Source organism: Tympanuchus pallidicinctus, unplaced genomic scaffold (assembly GCF_026119805.1).
Source record: "Tympanuchus pallidicinctus isolate F22 unplaced genomic scaffold, pur_lepc_1.0 scaffold18, whole genome shotgun sequence".
Lineage (NCBI taxonomy): Eukaryota > Metazoa > Chordata > Aves > Galliformes > Phasianidae > Tympanuchus > Tympanuchus pallidicinctus.
The window spans coordinates 3,356,592-3,374,899 of record NW_026294699.1 but is presented as its reverse complement, the minus strand read 5'-3'; the positions used below and the strand labels follow the sequence as shown (position 1 = coordinate 3,374,899).

The 18,308-nt window shown below is 38.9% G+C and overlaps 1 protein-coding gene across 3 annotated transcripts in view; it reads right to left on the bottom strand.

Annotated features, from left to right (window-relative positions):
• Positions 1–3,231: 3,231 nt before the first annotated feature.
• KATNIP (katanin interacting protein) overlaps positions 3,232–18,308 on the bottom strand; it is a 55,529-nt gene continuing 40,452 nt past the window's right edge. For all 3 annotated transcript variants that reach the window (XM_052679770.1, XM_052679771.1, XM_052679772.1), the window contains 8 exons: positions 14,331–14,488; positions 14,006–14,070; positions 12,857–12,967; positions 11,437–11,576; positions 9,229–9,330; positions 8,486–8,643; positions 6,222–6,310; positions 3,232–4,420 (listed from right to left, as the gene is read on the bottom strand). In XM_052679770.1, coding sequence (XP_052535730.1) covers positions 4,365–4,420; positions 6,222–6,310; positions 8,486–8,643; positions 9,229–9,330; positions 11,437–11,576; positions 12,857–12,967; positions 14,006–14,070; positions 14,331–14,488 — 879 coding nt within the window. In that variant the 3' untranslated portion in view covers positions 3,232–4,364. The remainder of the gene's footprint in view (positions 4,421–6,221; positions 6,311–8,485; positions 8,644–9,228; positions 9,331–11,436; positions 11,577–12,856; positions 12,968–14,005; positions 14,071–14,330; positions 14,489–18,308) is intronic.

Here is an 18,308-nt window from a genome sequence, read left to right as displayed (position 1 = left end):
TTCCTACACAGTGTTGACAAACATCTTGAAAGCCCTGTAAGGTCCAGCCTGGCAAAGATAACTAACATTAACGATTTCAAAAGAATGGAATCAACTGCCTGTTGTAAGGTTTAAAATTGTGCAATTGCAGAAAGAAGCCCAAAACATTAGTGATGAATAGGAGCACAGAGCCATGAATAACAGGCACTACGCTTGCTAATCCACACTTGCAAGAAGGGATGGCAGTCAGTGTCTGATCTCAGCTCAGCATGCTGGCTGACTCCTGCCAACCCTCTGTAAAACTGTACTGGTGCTGCCTCAGCCCCTGTCCTCTTTGAACACTCTTCTTCCTCAAGATGAAAGTTCTTCCCTCAGTAACAGACAACAACGTCTGTCCTGGCTGCCCCTGACACTGCTATCAGGCAGAGAAATCTTAGTGAAAAACATGAAGGGGCTCAGCTGCTCTCAGTTTGTTACCTTTACAGCAGGGATCATCTCTTCTCCCAGATGTAATGCTCATCTTGGATAAAGAGTCACATCCAGGACATCTTCTGTTTTCCCCTATTCTTATGCCCACCACTCATCCTTCCTATGTGAGCCTTCTCTACAACTTGGAGATCTGTTCAGCCTCTAATACGCAGTAGGGTTCATGCTCTCAGGTGGCAGCAGCTGAGCCACAGCCTCTTCCCTCTTCTTACACAGTGGCTGGATATAAAACCTGAAATAAAGCATTTCTGTTTAGCACTGCACAAACTGCCTCTTCCAGAGCCGGAATTCTGGCTTCTTTGATGAGAAGACTGACTTGGCTATTTCTGAGTTTCTTAAGCATTCTGACACTCACCTCCTGAACACGCCTGGTCCATCATGCTGCACTTTCACAAAAATATTGGGAAATGCTTTTTCCAGTTAGAACAAGGTGAGCTGAGGGATACTCTGAAACAACAGTTCAGGTATGAGCAAGAGGAAAATGCAGAAAAAGAATGGTATCTGTGTCTCTCCCAGAATCTCTCTTCTCTTTGGAAAGCTACACAAAATCTACACATGCTAATATTTTTAATAAATCCAGTGAAGTAATAAACAGCCAAACTGATTTTAGCCACACCAAACAGACTTTGAAGGAGTCACAACCTAAAAGAAAAACTTCGGTGAACAATTTGGACTTTCCAGGAAAAAATAACCACCAGCATACCTGGAGAAAGCTGCTAGCAGATCATTAGGTCGTTTTTCTCCTAATCAGTCAGAGCAGTGAGCTCTAAGTGCAGAACCAAGCACTGCTGGAAGCAGTAGTCCTTCTGTGCTGCTCGTCATTGGCATAGTCAGTCCTCTCCTTCAACTGGGAGCTATGAAACAGATCACTAGAGTCCCATCAGATACAAGGCTTGTAGCCTTTTTTCCTCTCTTTTCCAGTAATTTCTAGGTCAGTAAGAAGGAAGTTGCAGTTTGCAAATGTTTCCTTTTATGCCTGGGTCTGAACAGTGCAGCACTTCCTAGGGTCCTGAGCCAGGGTGAATGGAGCTGATGCTGTTAGACAGGGGTGGAAAATTGATCTCTTCCCAGCAAGATTTAGAGGCCAGTCAGACAGGAAATTACTCCAGATGGGCACTCTGTCCCCATCTCTCAGCTCTTCCTGCAGCTAGGAGATTCACTCTATAATTGCTTTTTTAGTCCACATTTTATCCTCAGCTGACAGAATTCCATTAGGGTGATACAAGCTGCGTGATAAAGGGATGTTTGTGTCTCACATGGGCTGTAAGTCATTTCTCAGCAAACAAGCAAACAGTCACAGAAATGGGTGAAGAGACCACTGAGCCAGGAGCCCTTCTTCTTTTGATCTGAATACAAAGACCACAGCATTCAAATGGAAGCAAACACTCCTGCAGTATGTTCCATTCCCCACTGCTTCCTTCTCTTCTCTTTGAAGGAGACACATCAGAGCCTGCCCACACCGGTGCTGGTTTTCAGACTCACTAACATACCAGGACCTGGCAAAATCTCTGCAGGATCAGGAAATTTTGCAGAAAACAGCACCAACTCAGCAGAATGTGGCAGTGTAATTTCACGACCAGCTTCTCATGGAGCTCCTCTGGTTTCATCCTCCAAGATGAGGATGACCCTTCTGCCTTAGTAGTACTGGAGCATCCACGTATCACACGTCTCTTACATTGTCTGCTTCACTGCTTGCTCCCCTGCTCACAGATGGGTGCTTCTCAGCAGCAGAAATTAAATTCTACTGGATTACACCATAAAAAGAAAGGCAGAAATTGAAAAACTGAAATTGCAAGCCTTCCAAGGCATCCTTGGCTTCAGATTTCATTTCAGACTGATTAAAATACTTTTTTAAAGATCAAAAATGATGCAGCATGACATTTATTTCCTCACAGATTATTCCTTTATCTTCTGCCCTTGTGGGACAAACTCATCATTTTGATCTAACCCCTGGAAAGCAGGTAAGCAGGTAAAAGGTCAGCAACTATGGCTCAGAGGTTTGAGTGGCCCTGAAATTGATCTGGGCTGAAGTTTAATAATTCCTATTCCAGAACTCAATCAAAGTTCACATTAACTGTTCTGCTTCCTTTGTCATGCTTTAGATAATTTGGGAAGCAGTGTTACCACTGCTTGAGAATTTCTTCTGCTGCAATTCTGACATGACTTGACACTAGCTAACATACTTTGTGAGAATTTTCTTAATTGCATGCTTGCTTTTCCTTTCCCTCTTTAGATGCTTCTCTGACAAAAATGTACCTGTAGCAAGTTAAAGTAAGTGAAAAACGATCATTATTTTTCCCCAGTTCACTATGGAAACGATTCTAGCAGCTGAAATACATAGGACTGATTAGGACACTAAAATACCTTTGTTACATAAAGGGTCATCACATCTCAACTCATCAAGAGAGCAAATGCTGATATCTCCTACGCTATAGAGATGAATGAAGTACTTTTTAAACATTACACTATTTTCTACACACGACTGCCCAGGATCAAGGACCTCATCAGGCCTTGCCTTAGTGCCATACATCATCCCAGAGCAAACCCCCTTTCAGCCTGATGTACTGCAGAGGAGAACATTCCACAGCTTCATTTTTTCGAAATGTTTCAAAGAACTTCACCCTCTTTTCATACTGTAGCAATTATGGGGAAGGAAGCACCACTATTAGAAGAGTCCACAAGTTCAGTAACTAGTACAAACGCCACACAGAGGCCAACAGGCACTTACATCCAGCTATTTACAGGAAGCAAAGCTCTTAAGCAAGCTTTGTGAAAATGTCTTTTATTCATATGCTTTTATTTTTTAGCATGAGCACTTGTCATGTTAGTAACAATACCAATAATTAAGTTCCATAACAAATTCTATTTACGTTATAAACAAATAAGCATCTATTTTACATACAGAAGTGTTTTGCATTTAGTACAAAATACATTTTGTTGCCCCATCAACAGAGAAATCCAGGAAAGGTATTGCTATCTTGGGTCTTTACAGCTCAGCCAACAACAGCCAAGTATTTTGTAAACAAACACACAAACTACTGCAGCTCCTGGCTTTATGGCGAGTAAAGCAGCACATTTTGAATCCACATCAGGAGCTGCAATACTATGCATCTTTGTTTCACACATAAAAGCATTTCAGAACTTTCAGTTCTTTTTGAAAACAGTAAGTTCTAAATGAGAAAGGAAGAATGTTCTATTAGATCTTGTAAGAGATTTACAGGTTGTCACCACTGACAAATATTCATTGAAAAGCACATTTGCATAGCTACAAATCCCGCAGCACAATTATTTGGTTAGAATTCCTGGTTAAACGGCCAGGCATTCAGGGTACTCAGTGTTTTAAAAATGCCATTCACTCCTTACCATCTGCTCATTAAAATGCCTTTACCACTTCTCAAAAGGGATGGCCCATCGCTGGCAGCAGAGCTGGTTGGTGCAGCCCAGAGGGACGGCCTCCTTGTTCGCAGATCCCAATGCAGGCTGTAGTGGAGGGCAGCAGGAAGATCTGAGGGATGTGCACAGTGCTAATGCTTTTTTTTTTTTTTTTTTTGCTTTTACATGGTAGTGAAATAATAGAAGAAAACATTTTTTCACTGGAAAAAAAAAAAAAAAAAGGTAAGTGAAAGCTGAAGCTTACTCATTAAACCTCAATAAACCCACTTTCTGATCTGTCATCGCAGATTATGACAATAAAAGAACCAGAAAACTAAATAACTCATGCTTTAAATTTCATTACTGAAGGAAGTTTTCCTGTAGCAAAGGCAACTTCCTCTCATAAGACAGGAGGTGGTTCAGCAACAAGTGTGGAGTAAATTCCATTTGGATGATAAGTCATCTAGCTCTCCAAGATGCAAGTGTCCAGAGCTGGATGTATTCAGGACTTTGCAGTCAAGCCCTTGTTATCTTTTCCTCCTCTGCAGTCCTTTTTCACACAGACAGGTTTTTGGACGCAAAGCTGTTAAGGAAAATTGAGTGCTGTTTTAAAAATGCTCCTACATCAACAAAGTCACAGACTAAAAAGAGGAAGAAACATTCTCATTTCTATTTCTATCCCAGAGTGAAGGTTACACTTCTCAGTACCATATCCTACATTGACAGCAAGCAATACCAACTACTTCCTTGTAGAAGAAAAGATTTCAGAGTGCCAGACTGTGGGACAGCGAACAAGTAAATCAGTGCAAGGAAGTAACTCTATAATCTGTTACTCCACCTCTCAAGGGACAAAGAGGAGTTTTTACACAAGATACACAAATTTGGTGCTCAGAAAAAAGGCAGAAGCTGAACTGGATCACATGGGTACCAATGGCTGCTGTGCCATTTCAGAACAAAGCACTGACACCTGCTCTTTCTTGTAGTCCATCCTTTCCTTGACATTTTGATTATTTTACATGAACAATCTGGCTTCAGAGACTAGGTGTATCATCACAGGTTTGGGATTACGCTTAGAAAACAGTACAGATACAGAAGAAAATGGATAATAAAGGATGAGGCAACAAGGGGAGGCAGAAAAGCAAAATGTGAAAGTAAAGATAGCATAATTAATTCCATCTTTCAATAAAGAAGATGGACTGACTTCAAAGGGACAAAGACTTTTTTCCCTCATGAAGACAATTCTGTGGAATCACTTCACTGGGAAATCTGGTCTGAATTCAGAGTCGACTCTGCTCAGGTTAGGGTTTGGACTACAGACCTCCTGAGGTCCGCCCTCCAACCCAAATCATTCTATCAGCCTCTGCAGCTGATAGTGTAAGTATTTGGGAGGAGACCCTGGGCAGATATCAAAAAAACAACGAATGCTCAGCTGAAAACCTCACAGTAAGAAATGAGAGCTCACCCATCTTTAAGTGACACAAGAAAGCATTCTTCACTAAATACAGGGCATGTCTGCACTGCAACTCAAGATGTCATTACAACAGGCACAGAGATGTGTAGGATACTTTTGACACAGCTAGTGCTAATGTATTAATACTCAAGCTATATTTGCACAGGTAATGGCATTTGAAATCCTTCTCCTACAGAAGTGTTATTAAAAGCCATCAAATAATTTCTGTAGCACTTTCCAGAGAAACGAGCTAGAGAAATTGTCATGCTTGGGGAAGAAAAACAATCATGAATGTACCAGCTTAGCTGAGAATATGTAATGTATTTAGGGAGCTATCCTGAGGAATTTACAGTGAATGACTGGGACACTTCAGACTATAAATACAATCTATTATTTCTCCTTGGGAAAAAGAAAATAAACAGGCTGTCTTTTTAATTATCACTTGTAAGAGAGAAGAGACCAACGAGACAGGCATCTGGGATTTTCATCCTAGTTTCATATATCATGATTTTTGATTAGCTTGAGGAGCAACAAACAGGTAATTCTGAGGCACACCATCTCTAAAGCTGCTTAAAAGGCCAGTGGGGATGCAACAAGCTTATTACTCCAAAAGCTATCTTTGGACCTGTACAATCACACTGGTTTTCAATTGGTCTTCAGCCAGTTTCTTTCCTGAAGACCTCTCTGTATGTGTTGGTAGGAGCTACGATTACATGTCACATAAATCTTTGATTTATAAGATCCACTTTCAGATTTAGATACAGAATAAAAATCCAGAGCACGATACGCCATGTTTGCCTTCCTATGAAAGAACTAAATTAGAAGAGAGGTGCAAATCTCCCTTCTTTTCCCAGCTGGGTCTATAACAATGTTTACTATTCATACTGCTTTTGTGGAACGTGAACAGAAGAAAACTGTAGGAGATAAAACCAACCTGGATCAGCCACAGCCTGTTTCTTTTTGCTGTTGGTGACAATCTGGTTTTCATTCATCATTCGTACATCCTGATCTTCCACATGATTGCTGAAGAGATTAAAATCAGTATAATAACCAAAATAGTCATTTTGAAAAGTTTCAAGAGTTACAGAAAAAGGTTACCAAGTAAGTTACTCAGTTCAGGAGGTTACACACACCTCTATGAAATATATATATATAGACTTATGTAACGTTTCTATATGTTAAGGTTACGAACATAATATGAGACTACCTAAAAAAGAAAGGCATTCTGCATCTACCTGAAGTATTTTTTAGCAGTCTAATGAGTGGTGTAGGTTGCAGCAGGCACACGTTCAAATATCAACATCATATTCACTCTACAATTTCCTTGCCTGCCTACACAGTTTGAACCGCATTACCCAAAGTGAAATTTTACAGTAGCTCTGTACAAAGAGCCTAAAAGCCCTACAAAGAACTTTGCACTACTTTGTAATGTTGATACAGTAATTATTCATGAAAAATTTATGAACTAAACAAAATTCATTTACTGTGACAAGCTTTGTTTGCAGGCCACAATTTTAATAATTTCTTTCTCATAAAGAAATAATAACCTCAAAGTTAAATTAACCCCATTACAGAAGAAGCTGTGAGGTGAATTGGAAGTTAAAGAAATACTAGTCAGAGAAAACAAAAACCAGTCTGAACTTTTTCTTTTCTCTACAAATGCTGCACACAACAGGCTTCCATTGGAGAAAAATGGAACGCCTCTCCAACAGACATAGTGCAACCAATACTGAAGTAAATCAGTATTTACACCACTGATGATAATATGAGAGGGTTCATGAAATACTGAACGGCGATACATGAAAGACAATAGGTCAAAGTTAGAGGTACCAACTTGCACAAGTTCAAGAACATCTTTTAAAAGTAGGGGTGTTCTTCCAGCAGATAGTAAGAGATGTGTCTTCTACTGCCAAAGAACCCTGTCCTTCAGAGGGTTAGAATAAGAGAGGAAGGGAATAGAAGACAAAGACAAGGAACACTGCTGTACAGGAATTCTAGAAGAAAAGACTGTGTAATTTTGACTGGAAAACAGAAGCTGCAGTGTGTATGACCAAGAAGGATACCTCCCAAATCTAATCCAACACCCCTATGCTTTACACGAGTACATGCAAAGGAAGTCGCATGAAAAACAGCTCTACAATTTCAGATGAAGTTTCTCTGCTTCCAGTAAAATAACTTCCCTTGAACAAAGATGTTTGACTGAACAAAGTAGATGTTCATTTCTCCTCCTTTCTGTATCCCCCTGAAGAATTTCTCAAAACTCACATTTTCATTCCAGTAACTTTTTCAGTTCAAAAACCATCTACCTCCAAATTTCACCATGACAACACAGCTTCTTGTAAAAAATGTAAGCCTAACACAGTTCTTTCGAACAGTAATAATCTATTTCAACATCTGACAGTATCAGTGGCCAAGAGCCAATGCTTTGGAAAAACACAGGAAATCCCTACAAACAAATGTGAATTCCTATTTTGAGTCAGGATAGCTTACATTCCTTCCACTTATTTTTAAATTTTCTATTGTTTCTGAAGTAATTGCTTTGCATTTTTGGATGCAAAACTGTCACCTTTCTTTCAAGTAATGCATATTTAAGACATTCTATTTTTAACTGTGCAATGTATAAAAGTGCTTATTTCTAGAAGACATCAGTTTTTCAGTTTTTCCATCTCATTTAAAATACATTTGTCTTTCAATCTTTATTCTCCGTGCTATGGACTGTTTCTTAGATCCTATCAGTCCTGATCTTCTGAACATATTTTTCACTCCATTTCCGTCATGTTTTCTGTGAGGTTGCCAACTTGGTGGCTTCAGTGGGTTAGCCCTGAGAACCAAACTCATTTTTCATTTAAAGGACATTTAAAGGACTTTCCTCTGACACCAGGTGCTTCTTCAAAAATTTTTGGGTTCTGCCCCTCCCCATGTCATCTCATTGCAGTTCACCAATTCCTCTCCAAGGAAAATCATCTTTTGAAAACACATTCAAATGTGAATCAATAATCCTGAAAGTGTTAAAAAGTAGTTAGAAATCAAGCCAGTACTTTTGTCCCCGCATGTAAAAAGCTACTGGTTATTTACCATTAAGTGAGACTGAGCATGCTTTAGAAGGGAATTCTTCATAGCAACATGTGCATTCCTGACATCAGCCACATGACAACATTTTCCAAAAACAACACTTTTAGACAAGATCTACTCACATACCTAATTACAGTTCTCTTCTGATGGCAAATCTTCTCATCATCCGTAAAGAGAATGGTGTGATATGGAACTACTGGATCACAGGTGGGTAGGATGCCTGAAACTACATGGTTCACCATATCCAGAATCCCATTGTACACAAGCAAGTCATCCACCAAAAGCTAGAGATAATAAAGAAACTTAACAATGAAAAAAATCTAGGAATCAGGTGCTGCTTTCAACAGTCCTTTCAGTTAATTAACTAGAAATCACTTTGGACCAATTGTTCCACAACTCCAGTCCTCAGTTTAGCTTTTGTCCCTAAGCTTCAATCTCTCTCCTCCCATTTTGTCTTCTCACTGGTGTTGCTAAAGAAGTTTTCAAGTAGGCAATTAAAAATGTATTTCATGCTTTATGTAACTCCTCTTCTATCAATTGGAGTAAATCACTCTTAGATTTAGGAATTAGTGAATCTCATCCCATTTCAGCTGTCTAAAACTTGGGTTTTTAGTTTGAACTGGTGTTACAGACCTGCTCCACAGCCAGTGGAGAAAGGAAAGAATTAGTCTGTTAAGGCTATTATCTGAAAAACTGTTCTTTCCTTGGACAAGAAACAAAGGACTGTGACTAGCACAGGTTAAGCATTCTAACATTAAATGCAGGGCTAATGAGATGAATACTATCCATTCAGATCATATAAAAATCACATTTTGGTAAAACTGAAAAAGTACAGCAAAAGATACAAAATGCATACAAAAATTACTTACACCAAATTCCTTCACACCCCTCTGGGGTGTTTTGGCATAATTCCACAATTTGATCATTGACACAGTGGTAGGTGCATCGAAAATAACATATACTCTATTCACCTGTAAAAGAGAATTCGTTTATATTTTAGAGGATAAATCCCCCAAAGAAAAAAAGCATCTGAACGCATTTCATCAATTTGGTCTGTGTTTGAAGATATAGAGCTATAGGGCAGATAACTGATGGTAAGGGTTTCAATTTAGCTATCATTTCTGCTGATAATTCACAGATGTTACTCTTCTGCACAGTTGTCCTCTCAAATGTACGTACAAGTCATCAGAAGAGGATATTTGCATCTGAGCTTGTCATCTTGGACTGCTAATCAGTTAGGGGAGGAGCAGAGCAATATCCTTAATGAGTATTACATCAACAAAATACGGATGTGCTTCAGCACAAGAAAAGCTGACACATGAATGGAATACACCTTATTTGCAACGCTAACATTCCTCCCATATCCCCTAAGAGAGCTCTAACACAAAACCTGCAACTTTGTGAGGTACACACAGACAACTCTCCTGATGCTTGCCTATTGCTCGAGATATTGCTCATTTCACTTTTTGCACTGAGGAAAGAGAGGCAGACGTGATCAACGGAACTGTTTGCATCTCTCTTCTTTCCCAGAAGAAAATCTGGACTATGATGTCTCGTGACAATTGTTGGTGTCACAAATAATGAAAAATTTGATGGAAAATCCATTCAAGCAAATAAACAAAGTGACAATCAGTGACAGAGTGACAAAGAACTCTAACCACGCTTCCATTAGTAATAAATCTGCAAAAGACAAAAATACTTCAATATTAGAAAGGAAAAGAAAGTCCATTATAAACAACTTTCTTAAAGCATTCAAATTTTCCAATGTAGCAGAGTTTACACAGCTTTCTAAGCAATTGGAACGTCTCTCAGCAGCCTGGCTTTGCAACAAAAGCATGGAAGTTGGCAGAATTATATGAATCTTGAAAAGGTATCATTTGCTACAGTTTAAGGACAGAAGGGTCCATTGCTTCCTCATCCCTCCTACATTTCACATACTATCCACTTCCCCTTTTAATACCAATATCTTACCTACAGTTTGGTGTCAGATTTGACACAAAACAATGCACGGAACCGTGCTAGAATCAGGCATTATTTTCCTTTTATCAGAATGAAGTAACCTCTCTGACAGTGTTTCCATGAAGATGTTAACATATGCCAAACAAATTCAGCTATCAAATCACCCATCCCCGATGTTTCAATGGATATTTTCACATCCAGCCAACATGCAGGACTCAAGATGTTTGAATGTGGGCTGTAGGAATCTCAAGCATTACACAGACCTTCCATTTCCTCACAAAATGCAAAGGGTCAGTCCTCCTAAGTATAATTAAAATTTTAATCTTAACTATACCCAATGCATTACAACATGAATTATTTTCAAAATTGACTTCCTCGTTTTTAGTAGTCTAATTAATAACTGTAACATATGCAGTAAGGGTTTTTCCAACAGTAAGCTGTAGAATATCACACCTCAGCCTTACATTTTGTCACTTTCATAATCCAATCTTCTAGGAAATGAATGCATCTTAATGATACCCAAAACAAGAGCATGAAAAAATTGTCCTCCCAGAAATGAAGTCAAAACTCATCTAAGTTTATCTACTTTTCCTGTCTAGATATTTGGTCCCCATTATTTTAAAAACATGCTGCTTCTAGAAGGGCTCAATCACTTGTAGCTTACAAAACACAAAGCAGTCTCATCCAATTTATGAATTTAAATTCAAGATAGGTTAAAAAACTCTACTGTAAAAAAAAAAACCAACATACTGGCTTTTGTAAGAATTAACTTGCAATCTCAGTTCATTCCCACTTGGCAGGTCTTTATTGCACAACACAGATTAAACTCCTTTGTCAGTAATACTTTCACAGTAACTGAACACACACTAGAAACCCTTCTCCAGTTGCACCATGGAGATACAAGGAGTTACAAAGCTGGGAAACCTATATCTATACTGCTGTGGTCTGTGCAGTGCAGTGAAGAGAAAGCAGAATAAAGAGAACTCCTCCTGACAAGCAGTTGTTCAGCATAGCTTACTAATATCAAATTGACCTCAAAGTTATATATTCTTTCCCCTTCCGTTACACTTCCAGCCATATCTGTGCACATCAGCAGAATGAGATAAGGGAAAACGTACCAAACCAGGAAGAAGTGGTGCAAGCCACATATGTCTGCCATCAGTTGTGTTATTTACGCCGTCAATGAGTTTGTCTGGAGTTCGGATATCTCCAGATATATCTTCTAAAACGTTGACACTATCTGGAAAAGCAGCAATATCTGAAAAAATAAGTTCAGCTTAAATAACCGAAAGGGACGTTCCCAAAATACCACGTGTAAGAGCTTGTGCCTCTCCTTTCAGATTCCATGAGGAAATATTCTCCAGTACAGCAGTAAAAGTTACAGAATACTCCAAGCACTTTAAGATAGCTGAAGAACTTGAGAGCACATTTTTAAAAGCAGGAATGCCCTTAGAGATTCTGGCACACAAGATTATTTTTAAAATAGGAAGAAATTAACTAGCAGCATTTCGCTTATTTTAAAGCCCATTTTTATGACTTCATCAATAAAGTTTCCTTATCAGAAAAAGAAGCACTGCCTAGGGAATTGTTTGTGCAGTTATGGAAACTCACATGAAACATATCTTAAGAAAAGCATCCCTGTAGACAACAGTCACCTTTCTGACCAGTTTTTGTTTTTTTTTTTTTCCCTTAAGTTCCTCAACGTTTGTGATAAAAATTAACTGTTCAATAAGGTCTTCTTTCATTTCCTCACATGGGAAGATTAAGTCCTCTATTGAAAAGGCTTTCTAGGGTAAGATTTTTTTCCCCAGGAAATGCTTATGTTTAAAAATATATGTTAAAGGCATGTATAGAAATAGGGATGAATGGCACTGTCTTCAGAATTCTAAGTCCCCAGCAATCCAGTTTGAGGGACAATAACTCTCACTTGTTTTGCCTTCTTAGAGGCTAGAGTCTGTATGTACTTGTAAAGAATTTAAGGAGTGACACAGAGATGATTCTGCAGCTTAGGAAAAACTTGCTTCAGACTTGGTAGCTGAAATATCACATTCAGTACAGCACTTGGACAAATGTGCTTTCTGGGATCCTGATATATCTAGGAGACATCTAGGAGACACTGCTGTACGAGCAGATACAGATGTCTATTGCACACTTACTGAATTATCTTTACCTGGCACTGTATTGTACTGTAAAGACATGAATAATATAAGCTAAGTAAACGATCCCTTGCTTTCAAAAATTCTGTTAACACTTATCAAGTTCCACATGTTTCTTCTCCATCATGCACCATACAAAATATAAATAAAAATGCCACTCAGAAAAGAGCTTGTTTTTTCACTGTAATCTCTATTAATTAAACAATGAGGATCCCTTGAGATACACAGTTCACACAGCATCCATGCTTTTTACACTTATTTTAGCTGATACAGAAAACTGAAGTGCAACTCTTCAATAACTGATTACTATGTATCTTGCAAGTGTGTCCTGCGTTCCCTCTACTGGTTACCCATGAACACTGAATCAAATTCAAAAAGATACTGTTTTCAGTTAGTAGGATTTGGTCTCCACGTTCATCAAAAAACTCCAGACCAGTCAAACCAATGTAGTACGGATCGCCCCAGCTTGTTAGAAGCTGAAACTGGAAAACAACTAAGAAGGAAGGAGCTGTTAAGGAAAATTTGATACTGATATTCTCTGAATAAGCTACATTAGACAAGAAGTTTGTCATTTCTGTTACCGATAGCATACACAAAAGTGAAGCCCTACAGTTGAAACAACTGGGCAAGAGTCTCTACATGTTCACATGTAAGTATGCTCGTATTACATCTTCAGCTGCCAGAAGAACATATAATCTTTTATTTATTTATGAGCAGGCATCCTACCTCCCTATTCTGCTACCTATTAATACCACAGCTCCTATCCAGAGCCTTTATTACCTTCCTACACCTTCTGATTATGCCTTTGCTCAGTTTTGAATTACATGAATGATAACTAGCCAGAAAATATTTCCCTTAACTGAATGGCAGAGAATATAATAAGAACGCGTGCCGTTTGTTTTTCTAGTAGAGCACCTATTTTTATCTCTGAAAAGACACTGATTTTCATGAAACTGTCAGGAACTTCGTAATGCTGAGATCTCATTGATTCCAAACATGGTCAGGACAGCCTAATGGATTTAAGAGGGCTGTCAGGTAGATGGATGGCACAACAATAAGTATTACCACAGAAGGCTGTGCTTATTTACGAAAACATAAGATTAAAGAGCCAGAAACATTAAGAAAATATTACACAGTTCTGGTCAACACAGTCTTAAAAAAGATGTAAAATGCAACAAATTTCAAAAGAACAGCACCGTGAACATTCAAAGATATGCAAGAGTACAGATTATTACTAGCTTTGACAGGCTGGCAGGATACTGTGCTAATGGGTTTCTAGCTCCAGTTTTCACGGATTCTAAAAGGTGGGAAGAAGTGGTACCAGAGCATCTGACAACAGGTCACACCTTCCTATATTCTGTTTCATTTATTTATTCTCAAGTCATATTTAACAAATGCCTTTCTCATCATACTCTTCACATCTCATTCATTTCTTATAGCATGGGAAGTTGTATTTAGAACTACTGGAATTCATGATGACGTTATACCAAATACCTCAGTTATGTACTAAGAAAATAACAGAGGAGGATACAACCACATGGCATGAGTGGTGCTTCATAGTCCATACTAGCTTGTTCCATTCTCTTTGAACCAGTCCTGCCAAAATAACCAAGACAAAGTAGTTTACTTATGTACTCTTGGCTCACTGAGGAAAGAACAGAACAAATTTAAAAAAGAAAAAAAAAAAAAAAAGCCATCACATGTACCTTTCCCCTCCAGATTATGTAGCAGATTGTCTTTTGATCTACATAAAACATTCCATTTCATCCAGGTGTCTCATACAGATTTGGTTCAAAAGAGAATACAAGTACTGAACAAATAAGAGTGGTTCAGATAATAAAAATATGCTACTGTACCTCCTCTGTACTCTGTTCATTAGCTGGGGCTGCAGATAGTCAAGGAAGAGAATTTCTTGGGCAAAGTCAAAGTGGCAGTTGCCTGGTCCCTTGCGGATAAGAAAGCCCTCTGGTGGGGAGATGCTGTGACCATCCAGCATTACGTGGACTACCTTTGCCTTGTTTAAGAAAGAAAAACCATAACATAAATCCAATGCAATGCATTCACTTCAGAGACTGAAACGATTGTTCCTGTAATTTTGCAGTATTTGTTCCTTTCTTCTATAGTGTAACATCCCTTGGCAAAAGGAAGCCTAGAGCAGCAGAACCCAGTCTGCAACCCAGTGCAGTTCAATACATCACAGCTGACACTACCTATCGAGATTGATGCAAGTGGCAGAGCTTAGGATTTTGGAGGAAAGATAAAAAATAAAATACAAATGATTGGAAGAGCTCCTTCACTGCACCTCCAGAGACCTCAGTAAACTGAAAATCTGTGGGCTGCAGGAGAACACATATCAAGAGACTAAGACTCAGCTTTTAAGTCAGCATATGTTGCAAAGGTGATTTGAGGAGATGGTTAGTTGCTGATCATCCACCTGAATGCAATGGTAGATCAGCCCTGACTGCTCAACCCTGGCTGAAGAGATCACATAACCTAGTGATCTCTCATGAGCAAGCCCTATTCTGTCTCTACCACGTTTGTATAAAACCTGTTTCACCATTCTACTTATCTGTGTGGCAGGCAGCATTTGGACTTTTCCAGGATCCTGCCCACTCATCCACCAAGCAGTGCTGTATACAACCTAAGGGCATATGAATAAAGAAAAGGTACCTCTACCAGGCGAAAAAGGATCAAGCCACAATTGTGTCACAGATGCGTGCACATCTGATATAAACTCTGAAGGTTAAACCAAATAATTCAGCCATACCTGGATCAGAAGATGAAGGAGTTCAGGCCCCTTCATCCTCCCCCATTAACACCATCTGGAGCTGTGTGCATGATCACAGTCACATAACTCCATCATGCAGCAACAATTATCACTGCATTTTGCCCTAAGGTATGTTAAATACAGCCTCCTGTTAATCAAAAGTATTGCACTGAATATGTCACTAATTACTGCTTAAGGAAGGAATAATACCTGGAAAATAGAACAGGATAGCCTTATAACTGGCCCTATGATTGCAGTCTGCTGATTAATGGACTGAATGAGAATAGATTCATTTAGCTAGCAGAAAAGACTTAATTTAGTCTAAAGGTAACGTGACTCAGTTCTGTCATCTTCAGATTTTATACTTACTGATGAATATATGACTATTTGAGAATAGTTTTGTATGGAAATATGTAGTTCTCATGATCAGTTATTAGTATTTTTATTAAAACATAAGCAATATTTACTTTGAGATGTCAATCTGAGAACAACTTAACACTTCAGGTTTCCTACAAAGCCTGATACTCACAGCAGCTTTCATATTTTTGTAGTTTGCCATTATTTTTTTTGTCAATTACCATTTCAGTGAGTTGCAAGTGCAACAAACCAGAAGTAAATCTTTTTCAGAAAGTTTTTGTTTGTTTGGACGTTTTTTGTGCATTTTGTTTGTTTACAAAAGCATTTCTCAATTTGAAAACTTGAGGTACTGGACTGTGCAAGGTGCTTGCTTCACTTCCAAAGAGCATGAAGATAAATTAGGAGTGAAAGCAGCAAGCAGAGGGAAATAACTATTGCAGGTTTCATCCTTAATAAGCTTGGGAGAAAATAAAGGAAATACACTTTGTGTATAAGAAATTCTTCTGCATGGTACTTTCCAGCTGAATCAAGCTGCCAGACTAGGGAGAGGAAATGAAAAATCCACTGAAATACACTGTAGTTTAGAGAACATGTATTGAATGGGAAGTCTGGAGACTTACAGATGAAATCTTACCTATTACACCAGAGCTGCTTATATTTATGTGCCCTTTACAGCCCTCATTTCTAAGTAATTTTCATCATCTGAGGAGGCACTCAACCATCACACATAGCATTTTACAAATCACATAACAAAGCTTTCATAAGGTAATTTTTCATAGAGCTGGAAATAGCATACAAGCCTTCATTTTGACAGTTTACTGCCATTACCCTTTCATTCTAAAGCTGTGAATAGAATCCACCAGTCTACAGCTGCCTAGCAAATCATTCTATCTCATGTCCAGGGACCGTTTCTTGGAAGAACAGCAATGCTTTGAAAAACAGATGCCATGATACCCCAGCTCTATGGTCTAAAGCCTCTTAACTGTGGCCCAGCAGATATCCTGCATCCTCAGTTTTTCAAGTATGTTATTTTATTCGTTCTTTTACAGGATTCATCTGTTACAGTATTTTAATGGCACTTCACTGGGGGACTTAGAGGTGAGCTGCCTGCACACTTACTTTGTCAGACTCACCTCCTTTGCTACCTTGCAAAATAAACTGTAAAAATACACCTTTCTTCTTGCCTAGGTTTGTCTCCAAAGACCAAATTGCATGTTAAATAGCCAAATCCTTGAAATCTTTTAGCCCTTTTAATAGCTCAGACACAAACACACTCTCAGAAACTTGATTTTGTTTGACAATTCATGTACAAACACTTCTCCCCCCTGTTCTGCCTTGGGAAGACCTGCTCTTATAATGGGAAAGCAAAGTATTCCCCATCACTACATAGGCTGCTCTTCGTATTACATTATGCACACAGAATCACAGTAAGATTTAAATCAGAAGGGACTTCTGCATGTCTCCAGTCATGACTCCTGCTCAGAGAAGAGAGGCCTGCAAAGGTAAATCAGGTTGTCGTGGGTCTCTCAAATTGACTCATCCCATCACTGCATACTGCCCCAGTGCCATATCACTCTCAAGGAGATAAAGGGGAGAAAGCCCTTTAAGCCCAATCATACAAATTAACTGAGCAACATTACTAAAAAACATGATTACCCAGGGGTATGTTTATATGATAATGCTCCTGAACCCTCCCTTAAGTCAAACACGTTGGGTTACTGCATTGTATTACAAAAATGAGATGTCAAATGTTGAAGCCTCTAGAGGAGTTGTAGCTAAAATGAAAGAAGTCACCCTCCGAACCTCTGTGAGTCTTTGTCCAGTCTTCAACATTTTGCAACACCCCGTGCTTGAACTAAAAGAGGCCAAGGCTAAACTTCAGAGAGGGAACATTCATTTGTAGAAGGTAACTTTACACAGAAAAGTAGTTCCCCAATATTTATTACTATCTAAAATCATAGAATCCTCAGAGTTGCAAGGGACCTCTGCAGGCGATCTAGTTCAACTCCCCAGCAGTGAACAGGGACAGCACAACTAGATCGGGTTGTTCAGGGCCTGATCCAGCCTCACCTTGGAAATCTCCAGGGACAGGGCATCAGCCACATCACTGGGCAACCTGCTACACTGCCTTACCAACCTCACTGTGAAATATATTTCCCTTACATTCAAAATAAATCTATCCTCCTCGGGCTTGAAACCATATCCCCTTATTCTATCACCACAGAACCTGCTAAAGAGTCTGTCTTCTTCTTCCTTGCAGCTCCCCTGTAGATACTGAAAGGCTGCTATCAGGTCACCTCACAGACTTCTCCAGCTGAAAAACCCCTTGCACAGTCTTATGGATTAAAGTTGGAGGCCTGGATCATTCTAGAAACTTCCTAAATTTTTTTGTATTGTCTCTCTGTAGTTTCACACACAGGAACAATTTTCTTATCTACTAAGAAAATTTAAAAAAAGCAAATTGGAAAATAAGTGAGGAGGTACACTGTGCAATTTTATCTAACCTACATCAGCCAAACTGTTTGAAGATATCAATTTTCCAAAACAAATGTTGAGTCCCAGAGACTCTTGCTTCTTGATAACTGATTGATGAGCCTAACATTCATCCATGTAAATTCATCCATGTTAGCCAAGTATAATGTTGCCATCACCTACTGCTTTCCATTGGATTGCCTGGGAAGTACACAGATTTCAGGTACCATAAACTCTA